A 24,055-nucleotide genomic window follows, 5' to 3' on the forward strand; every position below is an offset into this window, starting at 1 on the left:
CGGAACTTGGAGAGGAACACCATTATTCGCCATCTTTAGGAGGACCTTCAAGCTCTTGATACCACTTTGTTGGAAGGAAGCTTTAATAGGTGGAGAAAGTGTTTAAGTATTTGAGAGAGGATATGAAACTTGTTGGAAGGAAATGCTACTTATATTATTGAGTGTTTGTAATTTTTGGCTTGATACAAACTCAAGTACATCACCTCTATTTATACTAGTGACATTCCTAAATCAATGACTAGGATTTTACCACCACAAACTTAATCTAATAGTTATAAACCACTCTCTAGAATTTTCTCTACTATTCTACATCAATCTTAACTTATCTTTATTTTCTAGAGAACTTCATGGATTTCTCTAGAATGGGCTTCTAGAAATTGGACTTTACTACAACACAAATTTGGGCTTAAAATTCCTAAGGCCCAAAACTAACAAACCCAAAATCAATTTACACATTCAACACCCCCCTTAAACTTGATTTTGCTACTCCAAGTAAATATCTTAATTTGACAAAGTGTTCACGCTTGAGAGGCTTACTTTTAGAATTGGAGACAATTTAGAATTGGTTATAATTAGTGACAAGTTCTTACTTTTATTAACTTCAATTTAGTTAACATTTGTTAGTTTAGTTAGAATTATTATATGTTACATATATTCAACAGTGATAGTTGTTGGAAGAAAGATAAGAGAAATGAATTTAAAGAAGCGTTTGTTATTGGTTGAATGAATGAGAGATACAAAAATTAACAAGGATACAACTGTTGGAAGGAAGGTGGAGAAAGTGTTTAAGTATTTGAGAGAGGATATAAACTTGTTGGAAGGAAATGCTACTTATATTATTGAGTGTTTGTAATTTTTGGCTTGATACAAACTCAAGTACATCACCTCTATTTATACTAGTGGCATTCCTAAATCAATGACTAGGATTTTACCACCACAAACTTAATCTAATGGCTATAAACCACTCTCTAGAATTTTCTCTACTATTCTACATCAATCTTAACTTATCCTTATTTTCTAGAGAATTCCATGGATTTCTCTAGAATAGGCTTCTAGATTTACTACAACACAAATTTGGGCTTAAAATTCCTAAGGCCCAAAACTAACAAACCCAAAATCAATTTACACATTCAACAACAACACTTTATAGCTTGTCTGAGTGGTATCTTGTAACACAAGCTACTTGTAACTACCTAACTAGTTTGTTATAAAACTAATTCAACTAACTTTTCTAACTATGGGATAGACTTGAAATTACTCAAACAACAATTGTAACCATTTTTTCTCATATATTATTATTATTATTACTAGCGGGCCAGGTAGGCGCGTTCCACGCCTGCCTGTGTCTAACTTATGTACCCAAAAAAAAAGATACGCCTTATGTTATGGTGAGTTTGTTAATAAAAGATTTTTGTTGCTACTAAAAAAAAGCAAGGGTAATGTTGGTATTATGAAAATTCTACCCCAAAACTCATGTATTCTTTTTATATATTATAGTATAGAATAGATATAGATGAAAAAACCATAAAAAAAAAAAGAAAGGAAGTTAAGGGCAATTATGGAATAATTAAAAAACCATAAAGGAAGTTAAGGGCAAAATGGACCAAAAAAAATCCAGCCCAAACTCCCTTATCCCCTTTATATATTGTTATAGAATAATATAGAATAGATATAGATGAAAAAACCATAAAAAAAAAAAAAGAAAGGAAGTTAAGGGCAATTATGGAATAATCAAAAAACCATAAAGGAAGTTAAGGGCAAAATGGACCAAAAAAAATCCAGTCCAAACTCCCTTATCCCCTTTATATATTAATTAATATAGATTATTATTATTATTAGAAATAATGAACGGCTAAATAAGTAGTCCCCAGAAAAAAAATTAGTAGTAAGTTTTTAGTCCTCAAATATTTCCAGTCAGAACTTTTGGTCTCTACTATTAATCAAATTTTTGTGTACTTTCACATTTTTGAATGATTTTTTGTATTTCTATTTATAATATTAGAAGAATCTCTCCCACAAAAATTTATAATTTTTAAACATTAGATGAATTAATTATGAATTTTTAAGCGTGAAAAAAACTAAAAAATTCATATTTAATTCATTCATTATTAAAAAGATTTAAACCTTGCAAGTGATATTTTGTTTTTGGGGTCAAGTAGCCTATTTGCTAGAAATTCCACCTTTAAAGTGGATAAATGGGATGACTGGGGTTCGAACCCCAACCCCTGCAATGTCCAACCAACCGAGCTATGTATTAAACATGACCGCAGAAAAAATTAATAATCTTTTGAGTGATATATTATACACAAATTGACTGAAAAGTAGGATAAAAAATCGTGACAAAAAATATTTAAGGGACAAAAAATTGTTGAAATATTTTACAAGACTATAAACGAAATTTGAGATATTTATATGGACTAAAAATATATTTAACTCAATAATAAATTCTTGTCTCACTCGACCGATCAGGTGAGTTGTTGTAACATTAAAACTTAGTTGAAGAAAGAAACATAAATAGGAGTTTCAGTAAGTGATATTATTTACTTTTACTTGAGGATGGTGCCTTTTTTGAAAGACAATCAGTTATATAAGCTCCATCTCTGCAGAAACATCTGAATCCAGTTCCTCCATCGTTGCCACACGCTCCACCAGTAGCAACACACCCTAGACACTCTCCATAATTTCCAGTCCATGTCAAATCGAAGCCGCCTTTTAATGTTTGGTTTATAGCATTCGCAGTTGCAATTCCTACAGCTTGGTTTACCATAATTGGAAACTCAACAATAACAGTTGGATTACATTCGACCGAAGCAGGACCGGAAAGGGTGTACACGACTTTAATATTATTGCAGTTAATACTATACATACCACTCGGTTGATTTGTATCGCAATTGTATAACAAACTTAATTGAGAAGGAACATCACCATCACGTTGAAACACCGTGTTATCATCGAATGTGCTACTGATCTTATTCTTGTCACTCACACTCACAGCACAAATACCACCCCAGTAATCATCCCTAGCAACTGTGAGTTTTTGTGTTGTATTGACCCATTTAAGAATACGGTATTTGACGCTATTGATTGTTATCTTTGGAACACTTTCTTCGCATGTGAGCTCTGTGTTAGAATCAGCAGAAACACCACAATACTCTGCTCTGTTTTCTCCCCAGAAGGGATACATGAGGCTGTTTGAGATACTGCTTCCTTTGCAGGTAAAAGCATCTTTGCAGTTATTGTATTGGTCACCATCGTCGCACATACACGTTGGAATATTGATGATTGAGATCATCAAAATTACAATAGCATACAAGAAAAGATTAATGGAAGAAGAATGATGAAACAGGGGTTTCATTCTTGGGCAAGAACAGAGAAGTAATAGTCGAACAAGTGTGCATATTAAGATTGGTTTTGGTCACATAGTCAGCTTAAATTTAATGATAGGAGAGTTGATTATTCAAAATTCCAATGGCCTTTCACTTTCAATTTTAATTCAATGCATCATAATTTCCACACTTTGTCATGTTTCTTGGAAATTGGATCCAAACTACATGACAATGTAGTGTTTAATTAATATGAAAAACTTAGTTTTAGTCGTAGTATTTGAAGTCAATAATGTTGATGATAATAACACTTTCTTCACATTGTGAGTGTTACATTAATTTTTTCGAATTTTTCTTTTTGATAAGTTAAAAATTTATTTAAGAAACAAAAGGAAAAGATAAAATAAGATTGTGGGATTAGTCAAAACACAATGAAACAAAAAAAAAAATATTAAAAGAGAGTGAAATGCTTGGAAATGTATTCAGTGTAAAGTCTTATCATTTGCATCACCCATAGCTTCTTTTTTTTTCCCTTGTTAAAGCATCACCCATAGCCTTTGACAATGAATCGAGTCGACATAACATAATTCAGAACTCGATTAGACAATTTAACTCATTGAACTTAGTTCGTATGGCTAGGAAATAACAGAGCTGATGAAGAAACATAAGTAGGAGCGCAATCAACAACACAAAAATATAATGTGGAAAGTCCAAAATCTGAGAAAAACCCACAGCCGTTGTCAAAATCGACAACTAAAGAATAAACACTATGTAAAAATTGTTACATGTTTTCAGTACTTGATCTCATTCAAAAAGTTTAAGACATATTTATCATACAAGTAGTTAGAAGTTACATCATAAATCATATTGAGTACTTAATCTCAACAAAAGTATTGAAGTATGGTTTTGCCACGTGCAAACCCTATTGGTAGCACTATGTTAAACGTGTATTTGTACTAGAGTCTCGCATCGATTACATATAATAAAATATGAGTCAAATATTATAGGGGGCAAATGTGAGACCTCTCCAATAAAATTTCCATGATTTTTTTCTTCTTTCATTAGCAATGTGAAACTTACATTACAATCAACCCCAACACATAAATCAAATGAGTTGAATACGAGTGAAAAATTATGTTTGTTAACTCATTGAACTTGAAATTTTTGTTGTTTTTTTTATCTCTATAATTTGTACCAATTTTTATGTGGTTTTGTATTTTCTTATTTTGAAGTGTTTGAAAAAAAAAAATTTGATGGACTTTGTATATTATTTATGCAGGTATAGACTTTGTATTTTTGTCTATCCTTTACACATTTTATGCTCTAAACCACTTAAGTTTGGTCTAGTGATCAGGGAATTGAGTAGGATGCACGAGGTCCTAGGTTCGATCATGATTACCAACATTGTAAATAAATTAAAAATATATATTTTATGCTCTAGAATTTGTTGGTTGGTATGTTTCACCGTCCTCGGACTTACTGGGTTAAGTTTATGTCATCCAGTTTTGTATATATTTTTTTTATTAATATAATAAAGAGATATAGACGAAGAATAGAGGCAAAGTCTACTTTATCTCTAATGTGCTCTTCAGCTTATAAAAAAAATATTTTATGCTCTGATTAATTTTTATTTTAATTCAATCCATATGGTTTTGAAAAATAAAATTAAAAGGTTAGAAAAATATTAGAAAAAAATTGATAGAAGAACAAACAAACTAAGACTAAAATGGTTTGTTTTGACTTTTGAACTCGGATTGAATTTTCTACTCTAAATATAAATACTCTGTCATGCATGATTCACACAAGCCGGTGAATATTTGGGTTATGTAGAACATAGAAAAGTATACCCATTTTGGGGTCACAAAACAAGCCAAGTATACCCTATTAATATTATTACGCTATAAACGGAGAAAAGAACATTGTTCCAATTCCTTTTTTTTTTTTTTTTTTATATCTTCTTATGGTGTTTAAAATCAACCCACACACCCCTGACCCCTAAGCCTAAAGTGTATTAAAATCTAAGAAATCTATTTAGGAGAAATTATATTCAATAATGCACCTGCCTAAATAGGGAATTAGTGAGCACCACAATGATGTGCACTTCTAGTTCTTGAGGTTGAGAGGACTTGTACAAGACAAAGCAAATAAAACGACCGAACAATTTGGGTCATACATTACATACAACTAGATTCTTTGAAGCTTAAACATATACTAAACCCAATCTTGGCAAGTATACCATTGTCATTTTCCTAAGTTGCAATTCTGACCTTGTCAACAAAAGTATCAGATTGAATGAATCAACATTTTGATTTTGAAATCTTAAGGGCCAAATAGTTTAGTTCTTTAAATTTGTAAAACATCAATTTAGTCGTGAAATTTTGTGGACACAACATTCCCAAAACGTTCATTATTAATTTTGTGGCGATATTTAGCATTATTCTAAACTCTTAGGGGTCACATTTAGTATATGTTTCAATATTGAACTTGTTTTTGACTAAACCTCATTGAACGGTGACAGGACAAAACTAACTTGAATAATACGAAGAAAATATCTCACGGAAATCACATGGAAACTGCAAATAAAGACAATCTTGTTATAGCATGGCATCATCGATTCCTACACACCAGAATCCAGTTCCAATAAAAATTCACACACCATTACTATATATATATATTTTTTTATAATAGATACACCATTATTTTAATACTACCAAATTATATTCAACAATCACTTAATTAATCAGTAATCAGTGCACTTTCTTCTATTCATTAATTAAATACTTCTACTACTTACCAAATACTTTAACAAAACGCAAAAAATTCAGCATACGACGTCGTACATTAAAACGCCCCCATTTCCGCCAAAGGTTAGTTTCATTAACTTTTTACCAGAAACACGGAAACGAAACCCGCGCACGTTAGCGCCGAAAACTGAACGCGATTATTAATTATTTTATTATTTATTTTTACTATTACTATTTCTCCAAAAATTAAAAAAATAAAACAATAAAATCGGAATTTAACTCATCCGTACAGTTATCACAGTAGAGAGAAACTATAACCGTTACTCAGGGATTGTGAACAGTACCGGTCGCCAAGCTCTTCTCAGTAACCTGTACCGGAACGCCGATGATACTGGCCGTAGAGCTGCAACAGCGGAAGATCGACGGAACGGAGATCCAGTTCTGAATCGAACACCGACGTTGGAGCCAGAGAGGAGTCCATCTTTCTGATCGTACTGCTGATTTTGATTTTGCTGTTGAAAGCTGTTCTTCTCTTCTTGTAGCGTCGGTGGCGGAGACGGCGAAGAGACGAATAGGTCTTTAAGCTTGTGGCGAACCTTGACTTCATCGGAGGACTTTTTTGGTGGATCTAAGGGAGGAGGATGGAAACGACGGCGGTCGTGTGGACGAGTGAGGAACATTCGGAGGGTTTTCCGACGGCGGAGGTGGATGACGGGACTGGTTGTTGGACTGCGAGTTGGACTGCCGGCGATGGCACATTGTGTGGCTAAGAGCTTGAATTTGTGGAGATTAGGCATAGTGATAGTGTGTGTGCATTTACAAAAGAGGAAAGAAAATTAAAAATGGAGAATATGAATGAATTTTTTGGGATTTTTTTTGTTTTATTTTATTTGTGAAGAGAAGGGGAGGGAAGGGTTAGATCTGAGAAGGATGGGATTGGGATGGATGGGATGGCGTTGGAATTAGAAAGTAGAATGATTGGGTTGAGTAAGGTAAGGTTAAGGGCATTAACATTACATTATCGGGGAATATTAATTTAAAGGTGTCTTTTCCCTTGCCCATGGTCCTAGTCCTAATCCTAATCCTACATGTATTTTATTTTATTTTCACATAGAAGGGTCCTAGTCCTAGTCCTAGTCCTACTACTTTATACATACTCATACTACACGTCACACAAAGGAAATATTTTTCCCAAATGTATTTGTAAATACGTAGTAATTTATAAGTTTTTTTTTTACTTTAATTTATAAGTTATTGATAAGTGGATAATTGGATATGTGTGCGCGAAGTAAGGTTTAATCGATAACTACTTTCAAACAATTTATTTCATGCGAGTTTATTAATCATATGAACTCAATCACTTATTCCTTTCGTACCATAATATATTTTATTTTGGGGAAAAAATTTGTACTACAATATATATCACTTTATATTACTAATGAAACATTTAATGTTATTTTTTTTATTATACCATTAACTATTTATTATTCTCTCTTCTTTCAATTTTTCAATTTATTTTTTTCATACCATAAATGAAGGATAATTTTGTAAAGAAGAATGTTAACATGTGCACCAAGAGCACACGTTAAGGAAACAAAAATAGAAAGTATTAAATGTTGAAGCATTAAATTTTAACTTTTTAAGCATTAAATTTTTGTATCATTAAATGTTAAAATTTCTATATTAAGATACCTTAACATGTGTTCTATATGCACATGTTAACAAAACCTTTTTGTAAATCAACTCATAATCTCTATACAACATTAATTATCTTTCTTAATATGTGTAAAAGTGTCAAAACGACATATATTGTGGGACGGAGGGAGTAATTAACAATAAGATGATCAAAGAGATATGTTGTTAAAGTTGAACATCGCGATTCCGGATATTACCTCTCTGTCCGGAGAATTTATAAATAGATACAAATCTCGGGTCTTGTCCCGTAAACTAAGAAATATCATTAGACCATTCCATTGATTTGATATTTCTTTGTTTTTTTTTTTTCACCCTCTGGTTCTTAGGGGAAGGGGGCCTAGTAGTCCAGAGTTCGGGGCGGGTTCTGGCATCAAGTTGTTCCAGTCCCCTCCCAAATGCAGTTGCAGGGATCGAACCGTGTCCTCCCTACCAAGTTCAACGCCAATCACCACTAAACCAACTAACATTTGGTATATATTTCACTGTGATATTTCACTGTTTACTTCGTAATATATATGGGCAACAAGTTAGTCATGAGAAAACGAGTATTTTCTTTTCAAAAAATGCAAATCGGTTTGTGCGTGAGCGCTCGGTTTTGTGATCGAAGTTTAGAGAAAACAATTCCTTTGGTAAGTATCTTGGAGTACCTCTCACTAGTCGTGCTCCAAGAAAAGAGGATTATCAGTATAGTATTGAACAAGTGGGTGCAACCGTGCAAGGCTTTGGGCATGGAAAGCAAAGCACCTATCATTTGCAGAGAGAGTAACTTTAGCCAAAAGTGTTCTTAAAGCAGTCCTTATTTATCCAATGGATGATGACGACTGTTATCCCGACCCGAAGTCATGTCTTGTCGAATTAATACAGCTTGCATTGCAAAGATGGCATGGAACTCGAAATATGGTGTGAAGGATTTATGGTGTGAGGTCTTGCGGAGAAAATACAGTCCTAATGACAATGTCGAAGAGGTTTGTGCAAAACCGACAGATTATAGTCTTTGGAAGGCAATAGTGAAACTGTGGCCAATGTTACAGAATTTCAGATTATGGACTGTGGGCGACGGAGTTATGATTAAGGCGTGGGAAATGGCCTGGATAGATAAAGATATTAAAATCAATGAGAAGGGAATTCAGGTGCCTAATCTATTACAGCATGCTAGAGTTGTAGATTTGGTGAGCGATGATGGAGATTGGAACTGGGAACAGCTTGTATATTTGGCTCCCTGAGAACATTGTGAAGAAAATTGCAGCCATTGCACCACCTCAGCTAGATGCAGGAAGTGATTGCTTGAATATGGAATCAAATGAAGCTAGACGCGTGTCACTTAAGGGAATGTTATGTATATCAAATTGTGCAACTTTGCAACATCTCATGAAGAGGATATGCGGAAATTGATTTGACAGTTAAAGTACCAAAGCGAGTGCGACATCTCATTTGGCTTCTCGGTCATAATAGATTACTAACAAATGCATGTATCTAAAAGTAGGATGGGGATTGGGAGTCTCATGTATGCTTTGCAAGCATTGAGGGAGTGCCCCCTAGCCATGACATTATGGTTGCAGCTGGTTCACAACAGGGCTAGACATATTGTTTTTTACGGTAATTTACCATAGTGGATTGAGTTTAATTTGAGGTATTCTTGCCAAACGCAAGTTGGTGTTGAGTGGCCAGTAATGCGTGCAATAATGTGTCATAGATTATCGTTTTGTAGGAATAAGGAGCAGTTTGATGAGGCTTTTACTCGACGAAGGCTGCCAACGCAAAATATAATGAATATTGCTCATGCTTCGCCATCCAACTGGGCGGATTCCACTCTAGAATCCGCCAACAAATTGTAGATAGAGATTATTAGCATGTTGTTATGCGTCTAGATCGCATTACTATTTCTGTTGGATAGAAGCCTCATCCAATGGGGTGGGTGAAACTTAACTCGGATGGATCGTGTAGAGATGATGGTAGGATCGGTTGTGGTGGTGTGAAACTATGCTAAAATATTTGATATTCCATATACTTCTGTTGATGAAAGTCTAATGTATTGCTAGGTTTGAACAAGATTAGCATTACATTTTTAAATAGGATGTTAGATAAGTACCTCTCTAGTATTTAATATAAGAAAATAATTATTTTTTAGATACATTGAAATATTGGTTTATTTAGTCTATGATATAGACTAGAGGAGCCTTAAAGTAAGACCACATAAGATTTAGAGGGAGCCTCAACATCTACGAACAATTAACAATAGCATGAAGTTTGTTCATGATGCACTTTTATGCTTCCGATGTTAATCTATTTTGACTTGGATGATTTAGTTTTTCTAACAAATTTATCTTAAAAACAAATCTCTATTACCCAGATTCCAAGTCTGAAATTCCCAAATCTGGCACAGTTAATGTAATTTTTTTGACTTGAGGTAATTAATTAACTACAACTCATAAGTTCCAATTCAAAACTCAGATATCAATTGTATACAAAATTTATTTATTTATTTTTTTTACTGACAATTATACTCCATAATCATATTAACACCTATTTGAACTAATTATGATCAGCAAGATCCTCTGTTTTGTTCAGCAATTAATACAAGTATACAACTGTACAAGATGAGCTGAATAACAAATAACATGTCCTAAATATTCACCACTTGATGCATGTGGATATGTATCAAATACAGTATCATACAAAATTCACCTACAAAAGGAGTTCAGGTTCTCTCCATTTATTATCCCTCCATTTATTCTCCATTTGGAGAGAGATAGACACATTAAGAATTAGTGGGACCTATTAAAAGTGAGTCCCACTAATTTGTGGACCCCACTAATTTTTTCATGTGTCTATCTCTCTCTAAATGGAGAATAAATGGAGAGAAAATAAATGGAGGGAACCTGAACTCCACGAGAGTATATCTGAATCCTGACCAACAACTCTGGCTGTGTCACATGTGTGGTTTAACCTCTTCATCTTAGCATCCCCCTTGTCTGCAATAAGATAATGGAAATTCAGAATTTGTCATTTCATTATTTTCCTAAAGTCCTTCATTTCAATTCTAATGTAGTCCCTCCGTCCCAAAATATAAGCAAAAACTGGTCAACAAAAACGGATGTAATTGCTGTAAAATTTAAACCAGACACGTCAACTTTTATTGACTCATTTTTGCTTATATTTTGAGACGGAGTATGTATATACACATAACAAAAGGTTTAAAGTAAATAAATAAATTTTATGTATATATATATTTCAAGTACATCAAACCAATTAAGATATGGGAATATCTACACTGAAAATTTATATTATTTCTAAACATGGCCTTAGTATTCAACCACTAATAGCATACAGGCAAAAAAAAAATTGTGAAAACATATAAGCTTTTAGTGAAAAGATATATGAAGGCCAAAATGACTTCTGAACTAGCTCATTCATTGGCACCAGAACATTAGTTTTACTTTCATCATCTAAAAATCTTAAGTCCTCACCAAAACAAAAAGGAAATCATAGAATCTATGAGTATGAGGTAGTAGTAGATGTAGAAGAGCCGCTAACCCATTTGTCAGCAACAGAATCTGGTGAAGTTGGATAAGGACCCTTCTTCAGAAGTACAAGTTCATCTGTTCTAACAACAACATCTAATACTTTTGAATCATGTGTTTCAAGTTCATCACTCTTGATTGCTTTCAAAATCTCCAACACCTCATCCATTGAAGGTCTCATGTCTTTTTGTTGCTGCAAACACCTAAATGCTAATTCAGCCACAGCCGTTGTCATTCTTCTCACAGAATCGTCTTTTTCATATCCAAGTTCAGGATCAACCAACTCATTCAGTTCTTGGCTTTGAATTTTATTGACAGCCATGTTTGCTAAGTTCACGTCGTTGCGATGCCTGGTAATATCCACAGCTTGTAATGATGATATAAGCTCGACTAAGAGTACGCCAAAGCTATAAACATCGCTCTTGTCAGTGAGTTGGTAACACTGATAATACTCGGGATCAACATAACCAGGTGTTCCTTGTGGAGCAGTTGATACATGTGTGACGTCGGTCGGAAACAGCCTTGAGAGACCAAAATCAGCAACCTTAACATGAAACTTTTCGTCTAGGAGAATGTTGTTGGATTTAACATCGCGGTGTATGACATCTTTTTTGTGGAGGTAGGCTAATGCCTCAGCTGTTTCTACTGCAATGTTCAATCTTACAGGCCAAGTAATCATAGCCGAGCTCGACCGTTTCCCGTGAAGATGATCAGCCACTGTTCCGTTCGGTATGTATTCATAAACAAGGAGAAGCTCTCTGCTAGATCTAGAGGTACATCCAAAGAGTGTCACCAAGTTCTTATGCCTTAAGTGTGCTAGAATCTCAACTTCATTCATGAATTGCTCCACACGTTTAAAGTTGCTTTCGTAATGGCGTTTCACCGCAACCACACGTCCGTCTTTGAGTTCGCCTGATCAACAATCAGAAGATATATAGTTTATAAGAAAACCAGAAAACCAAGGGAAACCAATTCTGTGTGAGAAAATGTACATTGTTAATTACCTTTGTAAACAGTTCCAAAACCTCCCTCTCCAATTTCTTTAGTAGTGTGGAAATTGTCGGTAGCTTCTTCTAGTTCTTCATAGGTAAATACCTGAACACCAAAGTAGAAACTCTTCTGCGGCACTCTTCCAGATTTGGAAGATGGATAAGAAGGAATACTCTGAGAGGAATTAGTAGTAGATGTTAGAGTGCCAGTGCCACTGCTTGAAGGAGGCATGAAGACGTCAATGCTTCTTGATTTCTCAGCTTTTTTCTTCCTTCGCCGAACCAGAAAGCATGCACCAAGAATACAAACAAGAGCTGCAACTCCTGCAACTGCGCCTGAAGATAATGCTAGACATCAGTAAAATTTTACTTCAAAAATCTAAATTCAAATCATCTATTAGAAAAATGGAAATTACCTATTATAATGCCTGTGTTAGAATTTTTACCTGCAACATAAACACAATATGTCAGAACAAAGAATCAGACAAGGATAGAAAAGGGGTATAAAAAAAACTAGCTGGCAAGTCTAATTAGTCCACACTATAGAAACATCATACTAAGTTTTTGTTAATCAAACACATCACCGTTAAGATCATGGTTTTAAATTGCAGCATACAACTTAAAGGTAAAGATTTTAGAGGTCTCCGCAGTACCATCACGACCACAGTTGTGATTGCTTAAACTACATCAATCAACAATTTTTCGGAATATAAAAAATCAAAATCGCAATGCAACCACAACTAAAAAGAGAATCAAAATCATGCTTAAAATCAACATCAAACACCAAACACAAAATTTAACCAAAAGAAAATCTAAAATACCTGAAGATGGACACAACCCATTACCACAAATACAAATAGGTTCATTGTCATCATAATCAAACCCACATTGTTGACCACCAGAACCAATACATTCATTACAATCATCATCAAAAGGATAGCTATAATTAACATTAAACCCTTTCATCAAAACCTCTATAAGCAAAGAACGATTTCGTACTAATCTATTAGCTTGCACTTCAAGAATTGGCACACGAACACCTTCATCACATTCAACAACACTAAGAATTGGGTCTAAAGGAAATGGGCCAATCAAAGAATATGAATTGTTCTTATCTCCATTACTATTGCAGTAAAACAAATTATGCGGCTTTTCGGTGAATACCGAAGTGGGTTTGCACCCATAAAACAGAGTAAGGTCACTGTTTCCCAAACCGTAGCTAAAGCTAGTTCCATCAAAAGATGAATTAATATATTGATGGGTACATGTTTGGTTCCAAAGGTCTGATCTTGCTAAGGTGAGAGAATGAGTTGCTGAGTTTATTTGAAGAACTCGGTAACTTACTGAGGAAATATTCAACTCTGGAACGTTGTTTTGGCAGTTTAGATGAAACTGTGGTGGCCCACAGAAGGAAGGACGGTCACCGCCGGTGAAAGGGTAGGAAAGGTTGGTGATGGTGCCACAGTTGAAGGTGGTGTTGTTGCAGATAGAGAGTGATGCATGAGAAGGTAAGGACGTTGTATGATGGAGAGAGAAGATGAAGATTGAGAAGATGATGATGATGATGATGATGGTGGGAGAAGAGAGGGACAAAGACAACATAGTTTATTGTTCCTTAATTTGGGTTTGTTGTTCCTTAATTTGCAACCTTTGAAGAGTTGTTAGTTGTTGGGTTTAGTACTATTATGATATGATATGAGTAATAATTATCTAATAGTTTGAAGTAATGAAAATATTGAAAAGAAAACATGAAAGATGAGTTTTGTTGACTTTGACTTTGATGTCATGTGAACAATATATAAACAAAGATTTTAATTTAGCAGCCAAACGAGTGTTTTGTTTAATGCAATTGGTTGGCGGAAATTATTGTATATTGGGATTGGTCATGAGGAACGTGTATATCTTAAATTGAAAGGTATTGTTTTTAATGGTCAAATAACAGTGACTGTACTGTACTCATTTGGTTGAATGGAGGCTGTTCAAAAACTAGAACTATACTACGGTTGAAAGGTATTATTCAATATGGAACCCATGGTTTGGAAGTTTTGACAGGTTCAAATGGTGGAAATGTCGAATTTACGGATGTACTGCAGTCAAAATTTCCACGCATTCATGCAATTAGCGTGTCAGTGACATTTGAGTTGAGATCGGACGATCTAGATTTCAATACAGATTTTGATTTTTCTTTCCTGAAATAATCATAATGAGCTTAAAATCTGAACCATCTGATGCTCCGACTACGTGAATGCGCGGAAATCGTGGCAGCAGCGAATCTGGATTTGGAAATGTCTACTTGACGGGTTTATTTTTTTCCTAGAAAGGGACAAAGGGGTTAGATGGACATGGACTTGATTATATTAGTTAAATTTAACATATATATGCAGTGACATCAACTGATAGGAAATAGCAGAATATGTTTTATGACAGTGACAAGTGGGTTTAGGTTTTTTAGAGATTGAATATGTGGAGATTTTAATATGTATGTCATCAATTGTAAATTTTCATTTTCAGAAAAAGAAAGTGGTGTAGAGGAAATTGAATTAACTGAAATCATTATGTTCCTAAAAACTTACTAAACTGTCCTGGCTCAGGTTATGTAAGAATTGTTATATTTTGACACCACCCTTTCTTTGCAAGGGGATTTTATTGAGAGTTTCAGATATGATAAGAAATAACTTAAACATGAAGAATGGCAATTATCCAGCTCTCACATTTTGAGTTGTAGGGTAGAGTTAGACCTAATCCAAATTTTAAGATGGTATTGGAGTCTATCACAAATCTATTGGGTCACCCATTATAGAATCACTTGAGTCACGCTCTAGATGTTCGTTTTTAGTTGTGAGGGGTGTGTTAAGAGTCTCGTATTATATGAGATTTGACCTAAAAATCTGTTTATGAATGGAAGACATTTCTCACCTTTTAAACTAATTTTGTAAAGTTGAGTTAGGCCAACCCAAATTCTAAGAATTTTGATTATCAAATTTCTCTACCGTCCTAATTTGTGTAGGTGAAATTATAAAATAAAAAACTATATAGTAAATTAAGCCACCTTTGCTAAATTAGGTTCAACATTTATAAATCAATATAGCTTGTGTTAAAAAAGGTTTTTAAGACCAACTACTAAATCTAGGTATCAAAGACTGTCAAAGAAGTGGAGAGTGGAGACAACTACAAAACCAAAAATAGAATTCCGTTTAGAAATCTTTAACAAGACCATCAAGAGACTCCATCTACTAAGAATAGGAAAAAAACTATGCCAACAAGAGTTAGTAACCTAAAAGGGTATGTTTAGGAGATGAATTTTAGAGGGCAAAATCTATATTTTTGATATATATTTGATATTTTTAAAAAATTGAAAAATCAACATGATAAACAATCATATAATACTTCAATCACACGTAAATCATTTTTAAAAATATTTTTAGTATCCTTAATTTAAAAAAGAAAAGGAAACCATCCCTTTAAAATCTTCCAAAATCCAACTCTCAGACATACCCTAAAGAAAAAGTTACCTACCCTACTTCTTCAAGGTTCTCTAATACAGAAAAAATCTGCATTACCATACAGGTCCAAAGTCAGAAAGGAGGAATTATTTGCAGATATTGGATGAAGAAGAGGAAAAGGCTCTAAATGAAAACTACAAGTCCATATTAGGGACAATTGTCCCTAAATTTGAACATAAAATGATAATGATAGAACTTAAGCAGAGTTTAATGAGTTTCCAAGATGAAAAGAAAACACATTATTGAATGCAAAAGACTCAGTAGTGGAACTACTATAGTGTTCACCTGATCTACATGAATGTGGAAAGGATCCATCCTTACAAAAGCAAGTGAAATCCTTTGAGCTTAGATCATAACCACAGTGTCCACCAGAGCTTTGACACTCATGACACAAACTATTATTTGCATTCCACTCCACTTCAAAACCATTATCAATAACATCCTTCAAATTTTCTACACTTGAATTTGTCACTACCCTTTCGGCTTCTGAGTCCAAAATTGGAACCATCACTCTAGATTTGCATGTTCCCAATGTTTTACTTAACGAAACTGAACCCTCACCATTCTCAAGAACACTCTCCAACATAAAATAGTTAACCATTTGAGTTCCATTTATACTACAATTAAACCGAGGAGAAAAGCTATCTGGTATAGGAAATGGTGAATAAGGACAATCATAGTAGATTGTCAAGTTCCGAGTATCCGAACCGTAATTGAAGAAAGTGGAACCTACAGTAGTGTTCATAAGATCGGTGGGACAAATATTGTTCCAATAATCAGTTCTCACAACTTTGAGTCTGTGATCAGAATCAATGACTTCAAGAATTCTATAACTTTGTGACATAATGGTAATGCTTGCAAATTCATCTTTGCATTGTAGCTCAAAAGAAGGGTGGCCACAATATTGAGGTCTACTTGATCCCCAAAAAGGGTAACTCAAGTTTTTTAGATTTGCACAATCAAATGAAGAGCTGCATTTTTTGTACTGCTGAACATTATCAGCACAAGAAGATGTTGAGATTTGATTTAGGATTATGGCTGTGATCAAGAACGAGAAAAAGATGCTTGGATTAAGAACTTGCATCTTTAGGAAAAAATAGATTGATAGAGAATTAGAGGATTTTGAGCTAAGTTAATGTGAGCTTATGATGAGTTTTTAATGTGCACTAGTAACATTGAAGTGATGCAAATGTAAATTTAGGTCACCTATATTAATAATATGCGTATTTTCTGTTGGAAATTAGTAACTATTACTTTACCTAACACTAATGGAAATTGTAAGAGTTAATGGTTGGAGTCAAATAATTTAGTTTAGAAAATTATAAATTGTTGTCTAACTACTCTAAACAACTAAAGCCTAATCAATAATTATGATTCATGAATTGATCAAAAGTCAAAAGTGGTGTGACAGTGACACATTTCAACTTTCAACTAACAACAAAAAAAATATATGAGAAACAGTTGCTGGGATTTTAATTTAGCAAAGGAGTTTCTTTGACAAGGTCGTATATATAAATGGAGCCAAAAATCAGGCCATATAATAATCAAAATAAAAGAATTAGTGAAGTTTGGAAATGGACCGATTAAAATAGTATCTGCAAAGATGTGAAAATATAATGGTTTGGTGAAAAGTAGTACAGTATGTAGGAAATGGTCAAATGAAGAACTTGTACGTATCAGAAAAAGTCAAACAACTCAGGTTTGTTTGGTAGCAAGCAATCTTGACACGTTCTTCTTCAGAGGTCGTGGTGAAGAATTAGTAACAGTTTAAACGTAACAGTTAATCTTATCAGCAAAAGCAACAATCAGTGGCAACCCGACGCCACGTGATTATATTAGGTTACATATGACATCATAAACTAAAAGAAATTGTACTTGAATTTGCAAGGACTGAATTAAAAAAAAAAAACTTACAGGGACTAAAACTAAGAAAATTGTAATTGCAATAACTAAAATCATATTTAACCCCAAAAAAATCTAACTTGTAAAACTTGATTTAGCGAGTTAGTAAAAAATTTTAAGCCCCTAATTTGATGATCTTTAAACTCTATTATCAAACTTAGGAGTTAGATGTATAGGAAGCGAATGACATACTTGAGGATGGTGCCTTTTTTGAATGACAATCAGTTATATAAGCTCCATCTCTGCAGAAACATCTAAATCCAGTTCCTCCATCGTTGCCACACGCTCCACCAGTAGCAACACACCCTAGACACTCTCCATAATTTCCAGTCCATGTCAAATCGAAACCGCCTCGTAATGTTTGGTTTATAGCATTCGCAGTTGCAATTCCTACAGCTTGGTTTACCATAATTGGAAACTCAACAATAACAGTTGGATTACATTCGACCGAAGCAGGACCGGAAAGGGTGTACACGACTTTAGTATTATTGCAGTTAATACTATACATACCACTGGGTTGATTTGTATCGCAATTGTATAACAAACTTAATTGAGAAGGAACATCACCATCACGTTGAAACACCGTATCATCGAATGTGCTACTGATCTTATTCTTGTCACTCACACTCACAGCACAAATACCACCCCAGTAATCATCCCTAGCAACTGTGAGTTTTTGTGTTGTATTGACCCAATTAAGAATACGGTATTTGACGCTATTGATTGTTATCTTTGGAACACTTTCTTCGCATGTGAGCTCTGTGTTAGAATCAGCAGAAACACCACAATACTCTTCTCTGTTTTCTCCCCAGAAGGGATACATGAGGCTGTTTGAGATACTGCTTCCTTTGCATGTAAAAGCATCTTTGCAGTTATTGTATTGGTCACCATCGTCGCACATACACGTTGGAATATTGATGATTGAGATCAACAAAAGTGTGAAGGAGAAAAAGGAAAGAACAGTAGAAGAAGATGGATGATGAAGAAGTAGAGGTTTCATTCTTGCAAAAGAAGAAAGCAAAATAGGTTTGGTTTAAGAAAGACAGAGCAAAAGGTAGAGAGAGATATATAAGAGTAAACAAAGACTGAATAAACAATTACGCGTAGATGAAAGCAAATATTGGGTGGGAGTTTTAAATAATCAAGTCGTGTTTCAGTTTCAATTGAATAATGGAAATTTTATATTTCAAGAGTTTGATAATGTTTCTAGGAAACATGAGGGAAACGGCAAATGCAGAATTTATTACAACTTTGGTTGATTAATGTCAAAGATTGACTTCCATTTAACTATGTCGCATTTCAAACTTCCTTGCTTCCAGAAGGGTGGCCTTTTGTTGACTGCTACCATTTTATTAATTAATCTCTTGACAAATTGAACACAAGGAAATGAAGACTGTCGTGTGTTTCATTCATTAAATGCCTTAATTCTTTTTTTTTTTTTTTTTTTGGTAAAGTAATGCCTTAATTCTTAGTACGTAATATACTAGAAATATAAGAAAGATTTTACACCCTCCATCCCATATTATAAGAAAAAAAATTACTTTTTCATATCCCAAATTATAAGAAGAAAAAAAAATAACTTTTATCATTTTTAAGATAGATTTTTTCTTAATTTACTCTCTCTCCTTTTTTCCCCATAATCAATAACCAATAAAAACTTTTTTTAATCTTCCCATGAAACTTATTTTAACAAAAACACAAAAAGTCATTCTTAAAATTATCATATTTTATTTTTCTTAATAAATGTGAAAATAATTTTTTTTTCTTATATTATGAGACGGATAGAGTACTTCTTAAATACATCAATATCTCAATGTATCTAAAATGTGAATTTTTTCTTATATTAAGGACCGGAGGTGTATTATTTTATTTTATATACTAGAAATATATACTGTGTTATTTTATTTTTCGGAGATAATTATAAATAATAGTATTATTTTAATCTTACATAAAGTATTACTGTTCTGTATTAGCCAATAGTTTTTGTTAAAATTTATGTTAAACATTCGGTGTCACTTGCGTTCAAGTAATCAAGTTCATAATTTTGCAATGGACAAATTATTTGTAAATTATGTGAATCTCCGATAGTATTGATGATTTGTATTCACATTGGACTTGAGTCGTTAATGAGTTTTTTTTAGAACAAATCGTTCGAAAAAATTTAAGTTTAATTCCAAATGGAAATAATTCCTTGTCAGACTTTATTGACCTCGCGGCCAAATTTTGGATTACCAAAGTCCATTCTCCCTAGAACCAGAAGGTTAATATATAAAAAAATAAATAAAAAATTGTAATAAAAACAAAAGCAAATATTTTTTTTGGTTTTTCACCACCAGTTAAATCTAGTTCGGGGTCAATTCTGGCATCAAGTGGCTCCAGCCCCCTTCTGATCACAATTGCAGCGGATCGAACCGCGGTCCTCCCTACCAAGTTCAGCGCCAATCACCACTAAATCAACTAAATATTATATTCCTTTTTTGATAAAAAGAAAAGCTAACTTTATTTTATACCCAGAATGTTTAGTTGGATATCAGTACCTCAAAGACAAAATACATTTAAAAATGACATATGTTTAATATAAATTAATATAAAAATATGACATTACATTGAATTTTGTCTACAATGATACCAATAAATTTCAAGATACCTGAGCATTAACCAAAAAAGAAAATAGAAATATCTTCCGCATATAAAAAGGAAAACTCTATTAGGGGAAAACAACAAAACACAAATTTTCAATTTTATTGACTGCAACTAAATATCTAGCCGTAATTAATGAAACATGTATATTCAAAGTATATTTTAGAATCGTAACGTGAAAGGAGCGCAAAGTACATTCAGGTCTAGCATCTAGTAGATAATGACTTCTTTTACACACACAGAATAACCGTGTATATAGCATTTGACCATAAACAATATTCTATTCATACATCCAAGTTCTATTCTATGACCCCATTGGTGGATATTCATATTACTGATATTTAAAAATTGTTCAAAACATCAAAGATGGACAATGCCATCATCCAAACGTAGAAATTCACAACCCTCTTCACGATAAGATAAAATAAAATAAGATAAGATGGTGGTTCAATTGATGTTAGTTTGGCACAAACAAGGGAAAAATTCACGACCCTCTCATTTTTGCTAAATTAACACTGGTGGTGTCATTGTTTTAAACGTTACATCAAAGAGGAGCATAAACTTCTACTTTCGGGTGCCAATGTAAATTATCATTAGAGTTTCAAATGATTTTTAAGTTTTGATGCACTATCATTCATACAAAAATGAATTTGAAAATTAATAAGAAAGGACCACAAATCATATATTAATACATGGAGTATGGGATCATTAGAAAGAGATGAAAGTTGAATCTTTATTTAAAAAAGGAAAAAGCTAAGCCAACTATTTAGGTTTCACACTATTTGAGACTTCACAAGCATCATAATTAGTCAATATGACTTTCTTTCACAGATGATAGAAAATTTTCAATTTTCTCAGTATAAATAACATCAATGTCACTTTCAAATTTTTGAGGAAATATGTTATGCCATAAGAAATAGAATTTTCAACCAGGGGAGCTTCGTATATCACTCATTTTTCAAGTTTGAAAGAAAAATGAGGTTCTACAATGTTATTGTGTAATGCCTTGACATCACAACTCACCTATTGGAAGGGCAAGTGTGAAAAAACAATATTTTCTATTCTATCTCTTTCCTCGCAATTTCATCTCAACATAATTTCATTTTCTCTACAAATTTCTAAACATATATAAGTCTAATTGTGTTAAGATCTTTAGACTAATTCAACTATTAAAGTCCTACAGATGTCATATAAACAAGAAGAAAATGTCTTTAGTTTAAAAGCTACTCAAGAGCCAAAATCCAAAGGTGTGACTTTAAGGTATACATTGAATTGGCCAACTGATAAACAACTTTGGGGTGAAATCACACTCAAACTCAATAAATAAAAAACAGTGGTTTTGGCACTAAATAACTGTTATTGCTTATGAATAAGGACTAAGTAAAGGATTGAGTCTTGGGTAGGTTACTGAGTCTTCAAAAAAAAAAAAATAGAAGTAAAGGATCAGGAATCCCAGCCGTTTTGTGAAATCTTGTATGCAAGCCAGTCACGCATTGCAGAGTGCCGGATTAACATCCGACGACTCAAATTACAGTGTATGATTGGATACATTCATGTTAAAGGAGTTTCAACAATAAATTCAAGCTAAAAAACAATTGTAATCAGACGAATCGCAATACATGATTGTGGCAAATGGGATAATGGGATTTCCCAACGGTGCGGAATCAAAATCCATGAGTAAACTATATTGTAAACAAGTTAACTAATTGTTCATATTAGATTATCATTTTATAGAAAACAGAAAATGCAATTCGCATTTAGCAAATATATTTAGACATACCTGGAGGTGCATTAGAATCTGGTACAGAATTAGAACAAGATTGATCTCTGCAGTGGCAGGTTGGTTGCTTTGAAATCCAATCATAACCACAAAATCCACCTGAATTTTGGCACTTCACACAATCTTCAATACCAGCTATCCATCTCACCACAAATCCATCTTTGATTGCACTTTGTATTTTAGCAAAATTACTAATATCAAACAATGAATTAGAAACTGGAACAGTCATATTATCTTGGCATGGAAAAGCCAGAGGACCAATATTAGGACCAAACCAAGTATAAACAATATCATCAGAATAACCATTTGAATGACATTGAAATTGTCCACTAGGCGAAGGGAAAGTAATTGAAGGTGGACAACCATAAAAGAGTGTAAGATTGATGTAGTTAGAACCATAAACAAATAGATCAGTGTCTAATGTGGTGCTGATGTGCTTTGGAGGACATAGTCCTTCTTGGAAAGAGTCCTCTCTGGTGATTCTCAAAGTTTGTAAATCAGGATTGGCCTCCAGAACTTGATACTCGACATCATTGATTGTTATGTAACTGATGTTCTTTATGCAAGTGAGATTCAACAAAGGGTAGCCACACTCTTTTGGTCGATTCGCTCCCCAGAAAGGGAAACCAATATTTGTTATATTTCCACAAGTAAACAGAGTCTCACAGCCTTCATTAGAGCTCAAATATAAAGGTATTTGAATCAGTTTCAAGAGGATTATGAATTGAAGAATATGAAGGATAGTAAGCAAGGAAGGCATCCTGAGAGAGCAAAGAACTAAAATCTCTGCAACAACAATGTTGAATGTGCATAGAGTAAGACTCAAATGAAGGATATAGTACAAAATGTCAAAAAAAATGCATTTAAGAAAATTCAGTGATTCTGACGTGTAGAAAAATTCAGTGAATTAGTTGACTAAGACTTATGCAGAGTATTTAATTAATTAGAATAAGATCAGCCAGTTTCCCTTGATAATTGATTCTTTTTTAGTTTGGGATAGATGCCCTTATACTGAGTGAGGAAAGCTACCCGTCAATTCCCAGCTATTCATTACACCTAATTGATCAAAACAATTTTTTATCTCAAGAGTGTAGAGTGCAAGGATCAATAGGGAGAAGAAACTTTCTCCACCCCTAAAAAAAAGATAAATTTTCAGGAAAAATGGTATCATTTACTCTTTTCAGGAAAAATTAACACTTCCTCCATGAGGTTGTAATCCACTCAGTCAACACAATGTGATTTCCACACTTCAAAATTTGTTTTTTTATCTCGGCCATTCATGGACAAAGCTTAATCAACAAACTAAAATGGCATTGAAGTAGAGGGTATTTAAGAATATTAGAGAATTAAGTTCATACTCAAGAATGAATGATTGTAGCTCATCTCTTTTTTTCAGTTAGTTTTCTTTCCCCTTTGTATTATTCCTGTTTTGCATGTAGAAGCTAAGGGGGGTCTCATTTCTATGTTGTGAGGTGGGATACCAAGAATGTAATGGAAGTATGAAGCATTTCTAAGTCTTACAAAAAACTGAAAGTATATTTATGTCCCAACTACCAATTTAGAATTAACAAATTCCAACAACTTGTTACTTGGAAACTAAGTCAGCTGTGCAACTTTAGGCTTGGACCTAGCTAGGACAAGAGAAAGTCAATAGACAGAAGTTGACTTTGTGTGCATGGCCAATTAAATAAAAAAACTAAAACTATACTTGTTGAGATATTGCCTTGATTTTCTTATTGTAGCTCTCATTATTTTTTTGTCCTTATAATTTAGGGATCATTATTGTAAATACATAAGGCTGGGAGTTTAGCCTCTCAAGCAATTCAGATTAACTCTTTTTCTATTTCTATTGTCTACCATTGGTTTAATTCAAATCTAAAACAAACAAAATAAATAATGACATCCACATATCTAAAACATGATTAATTGCAGTGCCAGTAATCCAATCTATGTAAATA

At 33.5% G+C, this 24,055-nt stretch overlaps 3 protein-coding genes across 4 annotated transcripts in view; all 3 read right to left on the bottom strand.

Annotated features, from left to right (window-relative positions):
* The window catches only part of LOC123891207 (LEAF RUST 10 DISEASE-RESISTANCE LOCUS RECEPTOR-LIKE PROTEIN KINASE-like 2.4), a 94,851-nt gene extending 91,171 nt beyond the window's left edge, over positions 1-3,680 (bottom strand). The window contains exon 1 of one of the 2 annotated variants that reach the window (XM_045941052.1): positions 2,551-3,659. In XM_045941052.1, the coding sequence (XP_045797008.1) occupies positions 2,551-3,355 (805 nt within the window). In that variant the 5' untranslated portion in view covers positions 3,356-3,659. Of the gene's footprint in view, positions 1-2,544 lie in introns of both variants that reach the window. The other variant, XM_045941054.1, reaches the window with a different exon arrangement.
* A 2,223-nt stretch (positions 3,681-5,903) lies between these two features.
* On the bottom strand, positions 5,904-7,373 carry LOC123891212. Its single transcript, XM_045941059.1, has one exon. It carries the CDS (start codon positions 6,862-6,864, stop codon positions 6,388-6,390), a length of 477 nt encoding a protein of 158 aa, XP_045797015.1. The 5' UTR covers positions 6,865-7,373; the 3' UTR covers positions 5,904-6,387.
* A 2,822-nt stretch (positions 7,374-10,195) lies between these two features.
* On the bottom strand, positions 10,196-18,759 carry LOC123891215 (LEAF RUST 10 DISEASE-RESISTANCE LOCUS RECEPTOR-LIKE PROTEIN KINASE-like 1.4). The gene is made up of 7 exons (XM_045941064.1): positions 17,866-18,759; positions 16,055-16,746; positions 13,094-13,879; positions 12,689-12,718; positions 12,288-12,608; positions 11,230-12,195; positions 10,196-10,734 (listed from the first exon to the last, which is right to left on the bottom strand). Exons 1-6 carry the CDS (start codon positions 18,675-18,677, stop codon positions 11,255-11,257), a joined length of 3,582 nt encoding a protein of 1,193 aa, XP_045797020.1. The 5' UTR covers positions 18,678-18,759; the 3' UTR covers positions 10,196-10,734; positions 11,230-11,254.
* Between the last annotated feature and the right edge of the window lie 5,296 nt (positions 18,760-24,055).

The sequence above is a fragment of the Trifolium pratense genome, linkage group LG6 (genome assembly GCF_020283565.1).
Source record: "Trifolium pratense cultivar HEN17-A07 linkage group LG6, ARS_RC_1.1, whole genome shotgun sequence".
Taxonomy (NCBI): domain Eukaryota; kingdom Viridiplantae; phylum Streptophyta; class Magnoliopsida; order Fabales; family Fabaceae; genus Trifolium; species Trifolium pratense.

What these genes read in the sequence shown, in the direction of transcription:
- LOC123891212 (XM_045941059.1), bottom strand. Translation starts at nt 6,864, where the DNA reads ATGCCTAATCTCCACAAATTCAAGCTCTTAGCCACACAATGTGCCATC.
- LOC123891215 (XM_045941064.1), bottom strand. Translation starts at nt 18,677, where the DNA reads ATGAAACCTCTACTTCTTCATCATCCATCTTCTTCTACTGTTCTTTCC. An exon ending in TTCATGTAGATCAGGTGAAC is followed by an intron (nt 13,880 to 16,054) that starts ACTATAGTAGTT and finishes TTAAGGAACAAT; the next exon opens with AAACTATGTTGTCTTTGTCC. An exon ending in TGGGTTGTGTCCATCTTCAG is followed by an intron (nt 12,719 to 13,093) that starts GTATTTTAGATT and finishes TTTATGTTGCAG; the next exon opens with GTAAAAATTCTAACACAGGC.